At 43.7% G+C, this 16002-nt stretch overlaps 1 protein-coding gene across 1 annotated transcript in view; it reads right to left on the bottom strand.

The window, feature by feature from the left end:
- Positions 1-1220: 1220 nt before the first annotated feature.
- LOC147710405 (uncharacterized) overlaps positions 1221-16002 on the bottom strand; it is a 97250-nt gene continuing 82468 nt past the window's right edge. Inside the window, exon 5 of the mRNA XM_086919354.1 lies at positions 1221-1349. Coding sequence (XP_086775480.1) covers positions 1221-1349 — 129 coding nt within the window. The remainder of the gene's footprint in view (positions 1350-16002) is intronic.

The following is a 16002-nucleotide window of genomic DNA, read 5'->3' as shown; positions in this document are numbered from 1 at the left end:
TTTATATCTGTTGTGGAACATTTATGCTAAAGACATATTAGTCTTTCTAATATTTCTATTGTAGAAAGAAGTGCGTCTGGCCATCCTCATGCAACAGATATAATAGAAAGAATATTATGTTTGTGATAGGAAGGTGAAAATTCCTAAAAGCGATGCTGCATTAGCTTTATGTAGACTGTCCCCCCCCTCGCCAACAGAGTCTAACAAACAGGAAAACCACAGCATTTGCACAAACATGTCTAAATTCTGAGACAGTTGAACATTTTAAAGTTTGTATTAGTGTTTTGGAGCTCCAGTTGATCTGTGAGTATTTAGCAGTTACCCCAGATGTGTGCAGCGCACACACCATTGTCCATAACATGCTCAGATGCACTGGAAGTGCCTCACATGCCCAGGAGTCTGATAAACAGATGGCGACAGCACCTTAAGTTCCTGTTATACTGAAGGGACATGCATCGGAAGGCCAACCTCACTGCATTGTAGAGCGCCACTAACCGATGCTTCGCATTTTGCCTATCACATCTATTCCCTGCATATCTCCACAGATCATGTGAACCTTAACTGTGCCTAATGAATGCTTTTGTGATGCTTCTCATGGAATGAAATGCGAGCTCGCACAAATTATAAAAGGTGCAGTTGTCACTCAAGTAGATCAATCAAGGAGGCAGGAGCTAGAACTTTTTAAAATCTTCAACTCCAGGTATAGTTGATAGTAAATAGTTTTGTATGAAAATGGCATTCTTTCTTACACATTTTCACTGAGAAAACCACCCCCAAATCCTCTTTTGTTGTTCGGACTTGCTTGATTCGCTTGGTTGTGATGTAACCCTCTTCCCAACTTTTACGCCCAAACGCTTTGAAAAGTCACCAGCCACCGCTGGTTGGAGCCAAGGTGGAAAGGCCCCTTCCAGGTCATTATAGAGACAAATACTGCTGTAAAGTGTGGCAGAGTTCCAAATTGAGAGCATGCCTCGCACACTAAGAAAGTGAAAAATCCAGAAGAAGAAATTGTGCTATTTTGTCCTGAACCCAGAACACTAGTGACTGCACCACCACAAGCTGTGAGACCGTGGGGTGCAGTGGGACAGGGGTACAGGGATCACACCAGCAGCAGGATGAAGAAAGGGGTGAAGAACTGCAGCCAACTGCACCAATTAAAGTACCTGTTGTTACACCAGGTGGTATTGAAGTCTCAATTTGTAAACATGACGTAAACAGCATCAGTACAGCAAGAAGAACCAGTTGAAGGAACAAGCAATGAACTGCGAAGAGTCACACATGAAGTTGAATGGGCTCAGATTTGTAACCAAGGATGAAACAAAGCCTGTCAATTGATCGGATTCCATTGGCTATACCAGAAGAAAGTGAAACAAGTAATGAAAGTGATAAAGGAGAAAATCAACAAAAAGATGAGAAGATCAAAAAGAGTAACTTGTCGAGGTATTCAGCACCTGAATGGTCCTACTATTTGGACAGAGCACTGAATGCCACCATAGATAAACTGTATGGTGTGAGATCTGAACTATTTGAACCTCCATGACACCATCACAATAAGCATACCTGGATAAAGATATTTGTCAAAAAAGAACTGTGCATTTATAAAAAATAAAGAAAAGATTTTGAAAAGTTTAAAAGACAATGACATGAAAAAAAGAGACTGGCACTGATTGATTCCTATTTTTTTTATTATTTTACAGAAGCCCAACCTAGGCCCAAGTCTGCAGTAGAAAGGTAAGGATAACATTGATAGAAGAACATGGAGTAGTGTTAGGTATTGTCTAAAAGAAGATCGCTTTGAAGAAAACTAACCACCTACAAGTTATTTACAAAGTCTGTAATGAATTTTAACTTGCCTACATTTAATTTGCTTCCAGAGAAATCATGTGTTGCCTTAGAAATAAGTGTAAATATATTATGTGTTCAATCTTCATAATAACTGTAATTATGATTATCATAATGCTAGCAGGATTTATCTAACACTGAGAAAGATTTCTGAAATACAAAATATATATCCAAATGATAAAGAGCAATTGAAAGCGTAATTTCTTTTCTTCAATAGATTACCCAACAAACATTCACTCTAGACTAATACAGGAATACTCACATGCCATGGGAACAAAGGACTGTTAGGCCTGCGCTCATTTACCATCATCAGAAGTCCTATATTATCACATGCTGTTATCTTATGGAAAACATGTAGAATATTGCTTAATGTTGTATACAGATGAGAGCACTTTGTATACTTCTATTCTAACTATGATTTAATACTTTCTAGAGTGCCTTTGATAAAAAGCATTAATTTAATTTACACTATGAAATGGACACAGCTTGGTATTACTTAATGTCACATAGACCTATTTGAGGGTTACCAGAACAAGTTAACCTGTTTGATGCAACCACTAGAGAAGGTTTTTATTGTGACTTTAGAGGGTATCAGTGCTGTGGTTTCGCATGAACCCGGACTGGGACGGGTCCAAGATGTTTTTGTCTTCCAGGTGACGGGCCAATTGCATGTTTATGATTTTCTCGATGCCTTTTGCCGGGAACGGGAGCAGGAAGATGGGCCGGAAGTTCTTGAGGTCCTTGGGGTCCGCCTTGGGCTTCTTGAGGAGGGCGTTGATTTCGACGGGTTTCCTGCTTTCAGGGGAATGTCGCTGTTTCGAAGGAGATGTTGATGACCTTCCGTGGATGGGGTGCGATGGCAGAGTCTGCTTTGTTGAATACGTGGTGTGGGCACGGGTCTGACGGAGATGCTGAATGGATGGAGTTCATGATCTTGCGTTTCTCGTCATCGTTGAACCAGGAGGTCAGGCGGTTGGCGCTGGAGGTGTTCACAGGGAAGGTGGGGTCTGGCGTAGTCGGGGCGGTCATGGTGCTGAAGCTGTCATGGATGTCAGCGATCTTGCGGTGGAAGAAGATGGCCAGTGAGTTGCACAGTTCTTGTGAGGGCGGTATGTTGTTGGCGTTGGCGCTCAGGATGGAGAGTTCCTTTACGATGCTGAAAAGCTCTTTGCTGTCATGTGCATTGTTATCCAGGCGGTCTTTGAAGGAGGATTTCTTGGCTAATCTGTTGAGGTGGTGATGTCTGCGGGTGGCGTCCTTGTGGGCAGCGTGGTTTTCCGGAGTGCGTTTGTGGAGCCATATCTTCTCCAGTTTCCTGCATGCACGTTTGGAGGTCTGCAGCTTGTCGGTGAACCAGGTGGCTCTCTTGCTGGCGTGGTTGGCGCAGTCATTGATCCACTGTCTGAGGTTGCGGGCTGCGGTGTCTGGGTTGGTGGTGTCGGTGTTTGGGTTTTGGCCGAAGGTGGTGATCAGCTGGTCTTCAGTGACTTTGCTCCAGCAGCGGCGAGGTAGCTGTTGGGTGCGGTGGTGCGTGGTTGGTTTATTGATGGATGCAGCGGTGGTCAGTCCAGTGGAGTTCGGTGGTGTGGTCGAAGGTGACGTGGGTGCCTGTGGAGAAGACGGGGTCCAGCGTGTGGCCAGTGGCGTGGGTGGGTGCGGTGACGAGTTGTCTGAGACTAAGGTTGTCGATCAGGGTGGTGGAGTTGGCGTCGTTGTTGTTCTCGAGGTGGAAATTCAGGTCCCCGAGGAGGATGTAGTCCATGGAGGCGATTGTGTGGGTGCTGGCGAGGTCGGTGATGGAGTCGCTGAATTGAGCTCGGGCGACCTTGAGGGTGGACTTGTGGACGATGGCAATTCCTCCTCCGATTCCGTTGGCGCGATCCCTGCGGGTGATCTTGTAGCCGTCCGGGATGGCTATGGTGATGTCGGGCGCTGAGGAGTCGTTCCACCAGGTCTCGGTCAGGAAGGCCACGTCTGAGGCGGAGGTGTCGAGCAGATCCCAGAGCTTGATGGCGTGTTTGCGTGCAGAGTGGCTGTTGAGGAGTATGCAGCGGAGGTGGTTGGGTCCAGTCCTTTGAGGTTTGGTGGCTCCTTCGCAGGTGAAGCTGCAGGTGTGGCAGGAGAAAGGTCCGTGAGTCCATTTCAGGGCGGCTTGAAAGCAGGTGTGGTTTCGGCCAGCGTTGAGTGCGTAGAAGGTGCTGGTGTCGTAGCAGATTCTGGTATCGTGGCGCTCGTAGGGTCCAAGGGTTCTGGCACTGGGTGCGGTCCAGGCGCGGATGGGTGCAGACGGGCTTGCCTTTGGCGTGCCAGCGGCGTGGCCGCTGCGCGCGCCAGTGGCGGGCCGCCGTGCGGCCGCTGCGCAGCCTCCATAGTAGGGGGATAGGAAGGGAGGAGCAGCTGGGAGGCGGGAGTGGGGTGGCCAATGGGGAGCAGGGGGGCAAGGCCGCAGGGACGCAGCAGCGGGAAGGAGCGGGAAACTGCGGGGAAACAGTCGGGCGGCAGGGAGCAGGTACAAGGCAGCTGGCGGCCGTGTTGTGGTGTGGGGAGCGACCTGCCTGCGAGCAGGGTCAGAGGTCGCTCCTACGCCACTGCGTGGCCTCCTTAAGAGGGGGAGAGGGAGGGAGGAGCAGCTGGGAGACGGGAGCGGGGTGGCCAATGGGGAGCAGGGGGCGGGGCCGCAGGGACGCAGCGGCGGGAAGGAGCAGGAAAGGGCTGGAAAACACGCGGGCGGCAGGGAGCAGGTACGAAGCAGCTGGCGGCCGTGTGGTGGAATGGGGAGCGACCTGCCTGCGAGCAGGGTTCCATTATCTTATGGAATTACATGTAGTATATGGCTTACATTTGTATACAGATGAGAACACTTTGAATACTTCTATTCAAGCTATGATTTAATATTTTCTAGAATGCCTTTGATAGAAAGCATGAATTCAATTTACACTCAAAAAGAAAATAAATTGACACAGCTTGGTATTACTTTATTCCACATAGACCTATAAATAGTGGTAAGGCTTCTCAGAACACTTTAACCTTTTTGATGCGACCACTAGAGAAACTTTTTATTGTGTCTTTAGAAGAAACACTAACATGACATGCAGTAAAGAAAAACATAGTGCTATTCTGAAAATGTATGGAAGAATGTGGAAGATGAATTCAGAAAGAAAATGGTGTATCCAAAATTAAGATTAGACAGTGAACACAAAGAGAATGTCTGCATTTACAGAAAAAGGACACCCAAACAGACCAGACATGTCGTTATTAGTAGTTGTGAACATCCATGTGAATTAATGGGAGGGACATGGCAAATCTTAGAGGGAAAAGAATCTGCAATTCTAGGAGTTTGTTCTGTTTGTGGACAGAGTTCCTATTTTCTGCTGCCTGCTGACTGGGAGGGTTTCAGCTATTTAGGTGTGCTAGTTTCTAAAATGAATCATGTGGATAGCATAGATGCATTAACAATAAAAACCAGCACACAGACACACATGTAGTATAGAGACTAGAGTTCAGTTAGTGAGAGATATATTTGAAGCAAACATTCCATTTGCAGGAGTCATACTAAAGGATAAAAATATTAGAAAACTGTCAACTGCTGTTGACAAGCTGGTAACTTATACTTCTGGTGGCTTTGCTAGTAGTAAACACTGAGCTTATTGCCATATGACCAATGGTTTTGCAGGATCTTTTAGCATTAGACATTTTACTCATACAAAAAGGTGGAGTCTGCAAGATGCTAAAATTAGCCCATTCTTGCTCATACATTCCTGATGAGATTAAGAAGCATAAGAATATTCAAAGAATATTTCTTATTTGAAACCTGAATTAGAAGATTTGGAAACACCTGGGGGCACATTGGCAAAGAATTGGCATAGGGCAGCACCACAAGTCATTTTGCTGCACTTCCAATTGCCAATTTGAAAGGGCAGGAATGCACCATACTCACAAGATACATATCATTCTTGTCCTTTCTGTCTGCATAAGTACACAATTTGCAGCCAAGCGGGAATACACCCTTGCACCATGGTGGCATTTTCCTCATTCCATGTGAGCTGCAAAATACAGCACACAAGGAAAGAGGAAAAAGCAAGGAGAAATGTAAACATCTCCCCTCGTTTTGCCTGCTCTAGGGTGGCACAAGGGTTTGGCACTGCCGCAGGTTTACGAGCTAATTTAAATCTGGGACAGCATAAAAGTCCATGGGTGCTGCATGGGAACACCCACTTAAACACCCATGGAACGCATCTATGAGGCAAAGTAGGTTAGGTAACGACATGAACAGCTTTGCCTTACTCCATATTTACAAGTACATTGAAATCCATGCAGGGTGTCTTTATGTGTCTTTGTAGATATGGCTAAGCCCTGTGCGCCACTAGAACATCACCAAAAATGACGTTCCAAATGGTGCACAGAGCTTCGAAATAATCCCCCTAGAATCATAGAAAAGTTTGGGATAGGAATATGGAAATTGGATTACAGTAGCAGGAGGAGGTATTTTGAAGGCTATAATTATGCTAGTACTAATAATAAGGCTTTGTTTGCTGTGCATGTTTGCTTTATTCAAGGGCTGTAGATATTACTTACACAAGAGAAGGGAAAGAAAAATTAAGCTTTATATTCTTCTGATCTCACTCTTTTCTATTTGAATCTGAATACTTCATGGGTTCAACAAATCTAAACTTCTGATCCTGAACTTTGGAATAGGGAATTATTCCTTCATGGAATGCACTTAATACTATATTTGATGCTTTATTCTGACCATTCTTTTGATGAGATTTCTATAAACGTATTTGATTTAACACAAATAAAAGAACTTTACTAATTTCTTAATGAGAATAAATGTTTTTAAAAGGTATCCCAACTTTCATTACTGACTGCACTTAAATTGTTGATACGCTTACATTTGAAATGTTAAATTTGCTCCTTGATTCCTAATATAATATTCAAAGTTCCATCGCAGGAAGAAAGAAGAACCTAGCATGGAAATGGAGCTTAACCAGGAAAGGGATGATAAATTGGTAAGTGAAACAAATCGTACTTGTTTTATTGTAAATTCAGAAATGTTAGGGCCTTGACTGCACTATTACCCTTGAGACCACCAGCGTTACCGAAATCTCGCCAGATGTCCTCTTAGCGACTTTAAATCACACTAGGGGATCCAAATCTCACTCGCACTTGCCAACTAACCATTCTTGAACCTCGGGTGAGAAAACAATTCCATCACAAGGTGAGTGGCCGAATTTGGACGGATATCCGTGTTACAATAGTAATGCGGTGTTGTCAAAATTCTGCCAACTCAGCAGTTAGAACAGAAAATTCATTCCACACCAAGTAATCTTCTTATTTGATAGAAGTACTTTGCAGTGACTCTCCAGCCTGCAATTCACTATTTCAAGCTGCTGTAACAGAGGCACTCCAGGAACTATAAGAAGTGGTCATATCACAACAAAACAACACCCACTTTTAAACATTAAAGTGGTGAATGTGCTCCAGTGAAACAGAAAAGATAGCATCTATTGCCATCTATTAGTATATTCAGGTAGGTTCACTTAGTTTCTAATGAAGATGGCAGACTGCGCTCTAGTTTTAACTGTTTATATAGCTTTGCTGAAAGAGCACAAGGAACTGGAAAGAAGGAGGCCTTTGACATAAGGCCCCGTAGGCTCTCTGTCCTTATGGCGACCCTGGCTCTTCCATGTGAAATAGAATGCCCTTTAAAAACCGGGGGCCATATTATCAAGAAAGGGCGATACAATATCGCCGCTTTTATCGGCAGGAAACTGCCGCTAAAGCGCCGATAATGGGCTTGATAATATGCCCTTATAAATTCCCATAGAAGCTCAGGTTCTGGTGTTAACCTGTGCTTCTATGGGAATTTACAAGGGCATATTATCAAGCCAATGGCCCCTAGTTCTATTATATGGCATTTAAAGAACATCATTCTTTTCTTTTGATGGAAAATTGAGTCCATAAGCACATTTCACAGCAGTCGGTTGAGTCTAAAGCAAGCAGAAAGGGACTAGTAAAGATGTTGGCCTATAGGGAATGTACATGTGCATTCTGAATTCTCCATGCTCATGTATCCACTATCGTTCTCTTCTTATGTGCATTTGCGCAAAGTAGAATTAGCAGTCTTCCTCTCCCAAGCATGCTGCATCTGCTCAAGAACTGAATAGTAATTACAATAAGATGCCATTAGCAGACATTGTTCTTTTCCTCTTCTGGATGCCAATCATGCACCTGGGCCATGCTATTCACACAGCTCATGCAGATCATGGCTGTCATTAGCAGCTGAACGCATCACCATTGGCGTTTTGAAACTCAGCTATTGTGATAACCACATTATCTGAAAAAATTAAGAAGCTGTATTGATGTGTTATGTAATTTGCTTTGAGACATCAAAATGGAAAGTATGTTATTTCATCAGCATTCTCACAGTGCATATTGTATCATTGTTATGGCCTTGTAGTGCTTTCAACAGTATACAATCACTACACGTGGTTTCAGGATTGCCATCGCAGACCAGAATCTGATTCAGCTTGGGATAATGTGTTAAGGGTGTTGCGTTCTTGCCCTGTCCTTAGTCTGGTTGCAATGTCTTACTAAGTGGGCTGTGGGAGTATAATGCTACTGGTATACTTACAAAATAATCATGCAGTGCAGCAAGTAACCTTACTGCGCTGCCATGTGCTGCATGAAGGGAAAGAGCTGGGATGCACCATATTTAACAGTATGCGCACATTCCTGTCATTTCCGAGTGCTGGTGCACAATGTGCTGCCTAGCACCAATCCAGACACTTTTGCACCATGATAAAAGGGTCCCTGCATTGTAAGCACTATTGTTTTTGTGCAGGAAGGCACACCTCCCCTCACAAAAACAATCTCCTGAGGCATTTTCCTCTTTCTATGTGTCCTGCAGAATTCAGCACATATAGAAAGAGGAAGTAGTGAGGAGAAATAAAGAGATTTCTCCTTGTTACATATCACCTGGGGAGGCTAGGCAATTTGACGCATTCTCAGTTCTACCACTGATAGTAAATCTAGGAACGTGCCAAAATCCATGGGTGAATGAGTGGGAAACCCACTCTCCACCCATGGAATGCCTCTCGGGCAGAGTAAGACAACGCAGCGATTTGCGATGCGTTGCATTGCTAGCGATTTATTAAGCAACGCAATTGGCCTTGCATGGCTTGATAAATCAAACTTATGAGTTGTGTCGAATTTGCACCCCGTTCTGTAGCTGAAGTTCACCACAACTCTATCATAAATATGTCCCTTTGTTTTTAAGTTAATGCCAGGTCTACATACTGGCCCACTGCCCAGCATATGGAGACGTGCGTATTGTGCGTATTGTGCGTATTGGTGATGAGTTCTGTGGTAAAGGAGGTAGCAAAGTCCACTGTACAAATAGGTTCCTTTATTGTAAGTTCCTTCCAAGATATAAAGTACAGGAGTTGATAAGTAGAACCCCACCAGGAGCTAGCTGTTAGCAGCTCAGCCTGAGATGACCAACTGCCACAGTCAGGTAGATAGAGACATAGTGAGCCAGAGAGTCACCCAGGCATTCTATTATGTCACAGATGACATAGGACAGTCTAACTAGTAAAGAGCATTAGAGAGGACATTTACTACACATCCTCTTCCCTTATGGAATAGGAACAGAACAGAGAACACAATTGGCAAAATACCCCAAATGCAACATCAGCAGAAAGAACAAGAATGAACCAAACGAGATGTTCATAGCATGAAGTATCATTAGCAGAAATGTGAACAAAGAAAACCAAATTGTAAAACCATATGCCTCTTCCCACTCCCTTAACAAACCAGAGCAGCTAAGCAAAGTGGTCACACTCATAATCTCCCCACACACATGGGCACACCCTGGAACAAAAATGAGTGTAGACGGTGACTCTAGAGACACATAGGGGTAAAAATTCACTCAAGACAAAAAGAGAGCAAACCCCTTAAATCATCAAAGAAAACAGACTTTGCAAAGGACTAGAGCCCCCCCTGATAAAGACGTGCTGACACAAAAGATATGATAACTCACAGCACAAAGTCATACCAACAAGAAACCCTGGCCACGAGTTGCATGAAGGTGGACTCAGACCAGAACATAGTGCACAAACAGTCTCCACCTAAAGTAGGGAACAGCACAGAGTAGCAACTCTGAGATTAAGAAGAAATACAACCTCCCCTAAATAGGGTACACCACAGGAAAAATAAACCTGGGAACAAAAATAAGGCTACATGGGGCATGGACTACCCGCAAACACCACTGCATGGGGCATGGACTACCCACAAACACACAAACTCCCCTGTGTAGGGTACACCACAGGACAATACCTGGGAACCAAAATGGGGCATGGGCTACACGCACACACCACTACCACAAAAAGCTAAAAGAAATGGACTTTGACTACCCACAGACACAACCTCCCCTATGTAGGGTACACCACAGGACAATACCTGGGAACAAAAATGGGGCATGGACTACCCACACAGACTACTACCACAGAAAACTAAAAGAAATGGGCATTGACTACCCACTCAAACGCACAAACTCCCCTATGTAGGGTACACCGCAGGACAATACCTGGGAACCAAAATGGGGCATGGACGCACAGACCACTACCTCAGAAAATTAATAGAAAAGGGCATTGACTACCCACTCACACACACAACCTTCCCTATGTAGGGTACACCGCAGGACCATATTCCTGGGAACAAAAATGGGGCATGGACTACCACCAAGCAAATGATGCAAACACAAAGAACCCAAAAGGGGCATTGACTACCCACACACACACCACCTACGTTACACTTGAGGAAACCAACCTTAAAAATATGGGTGAGAATTGACTACCCACTACCCAGCAACATCCAACCAGGACATGACCAAACACAGAAAATAGAGTAAGAATAAGAGCAACACAAGTTTGCCACACATCACACCACATCACCACAAAATAGAAGAGCAACACAAGTTTGCCACACATCACACCACATCACCACAAAATAAGGCCATATTCAATAATGTGCAATGGTAAATTAGCTGCCATAAATAAATAAATAACATTTGCTCCGGTGAGCGATCTCTCACCCGAGTTCCTGCAAGCAGCTCCATATGAAAGTGGCAGACCTCGAAAGCGCAGAAGACTCGAGGGAAAAGCTGAACAAAGTCACACAAGTGAAAATTCCTGACCATGCACAGAAGAAGTAAGTTACACAAGTTCCGCTTTTCACTGAAACCATCACGGGACTGGTGAAGGCTTGAGACGATCCGAAAGCACAGCTGTAGGCTTGAGAGGATTTAAAAACACTGTTGCTTGTAAGCATGCTCCGCTTGACTGAAACAATTATGGAACAGGTACTGCTGGTCTTCGAGAAATGGAAAAACAAAACGCACTCGTACACGCTGCACAAACCTGCGCAGACTCCAAACAAAATAGCAGTACACTGTCACGTCCGCGCCGGATGGCTCACGGCGAAGACGTGCTGTCGGATGATGAGAGAGAGAAAAACGTCACAGAAGCAAGAATGCCAGCCTCACAAGGTAAAATAGTGCGCCATAGCATGAGGTTCGTTGAAAATGTGGCGGTTTAACTGTCAAAGTCTAACGCGACCCCTTCTTAGCACCAAATGCAAAATGAAAGAAAGAGTGTTCACCACACGATAAATCACCGCGCAACGAACAGTCTCTGCCCCATAGACCTGAGGATATGTCGCACTTGTAACCAAATCAGACGCTTTCCTTAAAGGCGCAGAGGCAATTAGTCCACGCAGACAAAATTATCCACATGTCTGGCTGCTCACCGAGGCTGCAGGCCTCACTCGACACACAGGGCAGCCTCAAGCAGATCCGGGACAGCTGGAGAAATTTCCCAAATACGCCACACTGTCCGGATGATGGGAGACACACACTGGTTCAGAGTAGACATAGACAAAAGCTGTCAAGCCAGTGAAGCAGATGTGACGCCTATCACTAGACCGATGCCTTCTTACAATGTGTAGGGCACAACAGTGATGTTCAGTCCAGAAAACGCCAACTTCTACACAGAGGGCAGACAAAGGCAGAGTAGGCAATTCCCACACCCAGGTAGAAGTATGTCGATCCCATAGAAAATTTACCAGACGATAGCAGACATCAAAATAAAGAGGAAAACCCAGGGTGCAGGCTGTCCAGGTGGAAAAGGACACTGGTGGGGTTAGCTGGGCATTACCTTTTAAATTCAACTTGAATTTTTCCACAAGTCTTGATGTCTTGGGTTCCTTTCTTTGTAGTTGTTTAATTCCTTATTCTTAACTGCACGCGTAGGTTAAGCCAGCTCAAAACGTCGCCAAAATGTGGTAAAGGAGGTAGCAGAGTCCACTGTACAAATAGGTTCCTTTATTGTAAGTTCCTTCCAAGATATAAAGTACAGGAGTTGATAAGTAGAACCCCACCAGGAGCTAGCTGTTAGCAGCTCAGCCTGAGATGACCAACTGCCACTGTCAGGTAGATAGAGACACAGTGAGTCAGAGAGTCACCCAGGAATTCTATTATGTCACAGATGACATAGGACAGTCTAACTAGTAAAGATCATTAGAGAGGACATTTACTACAAGTTCCATTGGATGCCATTTAGCCCAATTTTTTTTTAGACATATGCTGAATTTATGTTAGGCATTAGGGTCAATTGTCATCTATCGAATGTTTGCATGTTTGTGGTCCCCTGTGCCACAGCCTTTATTACGGTTTGGGGGACAGGCATTTGGTCTTCTTCCTTGTCGATAGACATCAAAATAGTGAAACCGTATTACTGACGCAATGCAACCTTTAAAGACAGATGTCAGTAATTAGTCTAGTAATTTGGGAATCAGATACCTCAACCAATTTAATACATCACCTCAGGCTACACCCAAAAACAATTCTGAATGAATCTCTGCTCAACTCTTGGTAGCTGTGGCACAAGCAGCAGATAATCCCTAAAGAAGTGAGTGGTAGGTTCAAAAGTACAGACAATTTTAAAGTCAAGGAAACAACACTATAAAGTTCCTAAAACTAATTTAGACAAATAGAGAAAAAAACAATATGAAAAAGGCACCAAGGTCATTAAATAAGGTTAAAGGAAACTGGAGATTTTAATATTCAAAGTTTAAAAGCAAGAAGTGCCTAGAAAAAGTAAAATGCCATTGAAATACAGTAGTTCAGTGTTCTCAGGGAACAAGGCACCATTTCAGACTGACTGTGATTCAGCAGCGATTGAGTACACCATTCGGGTTAGCCCAATCAAAGATTTCACATTCAAACCTACTCTTCACATGCTGGGAATGTGGCTTGTAGTCAGTCCTGCAGCCCTTTGCCCTGCAGTCCTCAGGACAAGTTTCTGGTCACCAAGTCTCTATCCATTTAGGGCTCTTGCATTGTCCAGTCCTCTGTGGTCAGCTCTACCTTTTTGGACCCATACACATGAAGAAGGTAAACAGGAGGTCAACCACGTTATGCTTGGAGAGCAGTTCAAGGTCCTGGGTGCCAGCAAGAGTCAGGAGTCGAGCGAGTCCTTGTCTTCGAATATGTATCAAGCATTAGGCATTATGGCCCACATGCATCAATATCGGCTTTTGCGATTTCTAAATTGCGAAAAAAATAGCGATTCGCAATTTAGAAATCGCAAAAGCCTATGCATGATTATTTTTTCCTTTTTTATGCAATTCGGTAAAAATCGCTATTTTTACCGAATCGCATAAAAAAATGCGATTTTCACATTGCGAATTCGCAATTCCCATTCATTCCTATGGGCCAAAATGCCCATAGGAATGAATGGGAATTGCGAATTCGCAATTTGAAATCGCAATTCATCAATCCATTTCAAGGGTGGAGAGAGGGGTCTAAATGACCCCCCCATGCACCCCTGAAATGTATTTTTCGCATCATGTTGCACACACACAGGTCCTAAGGACATGTGTGTCCGTAACATGAATGTTTTAAAAATGCATTTTCGGCGTTATTTACACTTTTTGCAAATTTACAGAGTGGTTCAACTACTCAGTAAATTTATCCCTCTAATTGTGAATTCGCAATTTAAAAAGTAATCATGCATTGCTTTTAAGAAATCGCAAATTTGCGATTTCTTAAAAGCAGTCGCAATTTTAAAAATCGCAAAAATGTTGCGATTTCTAAAATTGCTTGATGCATCCAGAAAAGCATTTTTGGAATCGCAAACGGCCGATTTTAAGGAATCGCACCGTTTGCGACTCCAAAAATGCTTGATGCATGTGGGCCAATCTTTCTTCCAGCAAGAAGTCTACCCATCTCCAGAAATGTTCTGAGGAGGTGATGGCTAACATGTCAGATTTATCCTGTGTTCTAGCCAGTGATTGGATAAATGCTGCTACCAAACCTTAACTGTTTTCTAGCAGTCCTCCTACTTCCTTTTGCTGTGCTTCTTTAAAGCCTTACTTAAAATTTACCAACTTGATAATGTTGCAGTTTGACAGAATCCCTCAGTCACTAGGCAGGTCTGCCTTCTGCTTGTTAGCCACTCCCCTATTTAGATGTGCTCTTCTCTCTTCTGACAAGGCCGGAACTCATTCTCTCCAATACTGTGCTGACTGTGTAGTAGGGTCCTGGGAATGAATAGGAGAAACCTTCCCTGGCTTCTCTAATTCAAAAGAGGTAGTGTCGGAACTGCCCTGTGTTCTACCAACTCTTCCTTTCATCTGCCAGATAGCTAATACCCATTGCTATGTATTCGAGCTCTGAAAGTGAGATTAGTGGTAGAACTTGTTTTAAGCCAGTTCTGGCTCAATCAGCCTAAAGATCATTTTTTATAAAACTACATTTTCTATCTAGATATCAAAAATCAGATTTTACCATTGTAAGAACGTGGATTATTAGTTGGGGTGGATGGTAGTCCACCACAGGCAATAATGCCACTATTCTTGTTAGGCCCAGTAAATGTTTTAGTAATTTTAACCTGATCTCAATGCATGGTTGCTACGGCATAAAGCAGAAAGGCTTAAATAAAGAAAATGTGTAAAGCATCTAGAAGTACCAAAAAGTTGAAAAGTAGAAAACACAAAACAATAAAAATTCAATTCCAACTCCAATTTAAAAGAATACAGAATAGTTAAATGAACAAAATTACATCAAAAAGGGGCACCTCAGATATGATTTAAAAATTTTAAAACAATGAAAATAGCACTGAAAAGCTTAAGAGCTAACCATGGCTATCTGGTTGCACTATATCGGGTAAAGGGTAGATCTGTATGTGCTAACCATGCTGGAATATGGGTCATATACAAGAACCAGGTTAGCCCCAATAGAAAAGCTACCTCCCAGTGTCAACAGCCTTTAACAAAACAGACAGTGGGCTGGCACCGAAAGAAGGGGCTCAACATTGACGGACTACAGTGTTGAGACTCTGCCGAACTGATGTATGAGGTGGGAAAAGATCCAGAATGAGAAGTTTTCATTCCCTTTAGGCTTTCGGCACCGACCAAGTCCTCATCAGCGGGGGCATCTATGCAGCTGCAGGATGGAGTCAAACCGGCTGCGCCATCGACAGATTCCAACATCAAGCAGAGTATGTGGCTTGACCTATGATAACATTAGGATAACTAGCAATGTACCTTTTGAAGATCAACAGGCAGGTTGGTCTCTGTACCTCAACAGTTCTCCATGCAAAAAGTTAGCAACAAGCTTTTAAGTCCCCAGTGTTTCTGGTTAGGCAGGGGGAATGTACTCTGAAACCAGCCAATAGTTGCAGGACCTTAAGAAAAGTATTTCAGGAGCAAGGCTCTATGGCTGAGATACCCGCCACCCCCTCTCAACACAATCCCCAAGAATGGGATACCGGAAACGGTTCTGAACTTTTGGAAGACGGGAGGGAGTGACCCTCCCGGCCGTATTTATTAAAATATGAAACAAAAATAAAACATTAAAATAACAGTTTCATATTAATGTACAATTTCATTTCCACATTGCGATGTTTGGCTAACCTTAACATATTCTCTAATACAAAGGTTCTCCTAGCCGAACTAACATCCTACAAAACATTTAACTTGAAATTGTACATCCTAACGTTTAAGGGCCAACGGCAAGGTCGTAACCGGTGTCAAGATCCCTAAACCAGACATATCCCCCCCACTTGTGAGGGGCGACCGCACAGAGGTGTACCTCAAGTG

This window comes from Lissotriton vulgaris, chromosome 5, assembly GCF_964263255.1.
Source record: "Lissotriton vulgaris chromosome 5, aLisVul1.2, whole genome shotgun sequence".
NCBI classification, from domain to species: domain Eukaryota; kingdom Metazoa; phylum Chordata; class Amphibia; order Caudata; family Salamandridae; genus Lissotriton; species Lissotriton vulgaris.
This window is presented reverse-complemented; position numbering and strand designations above follow the sequence as displayed.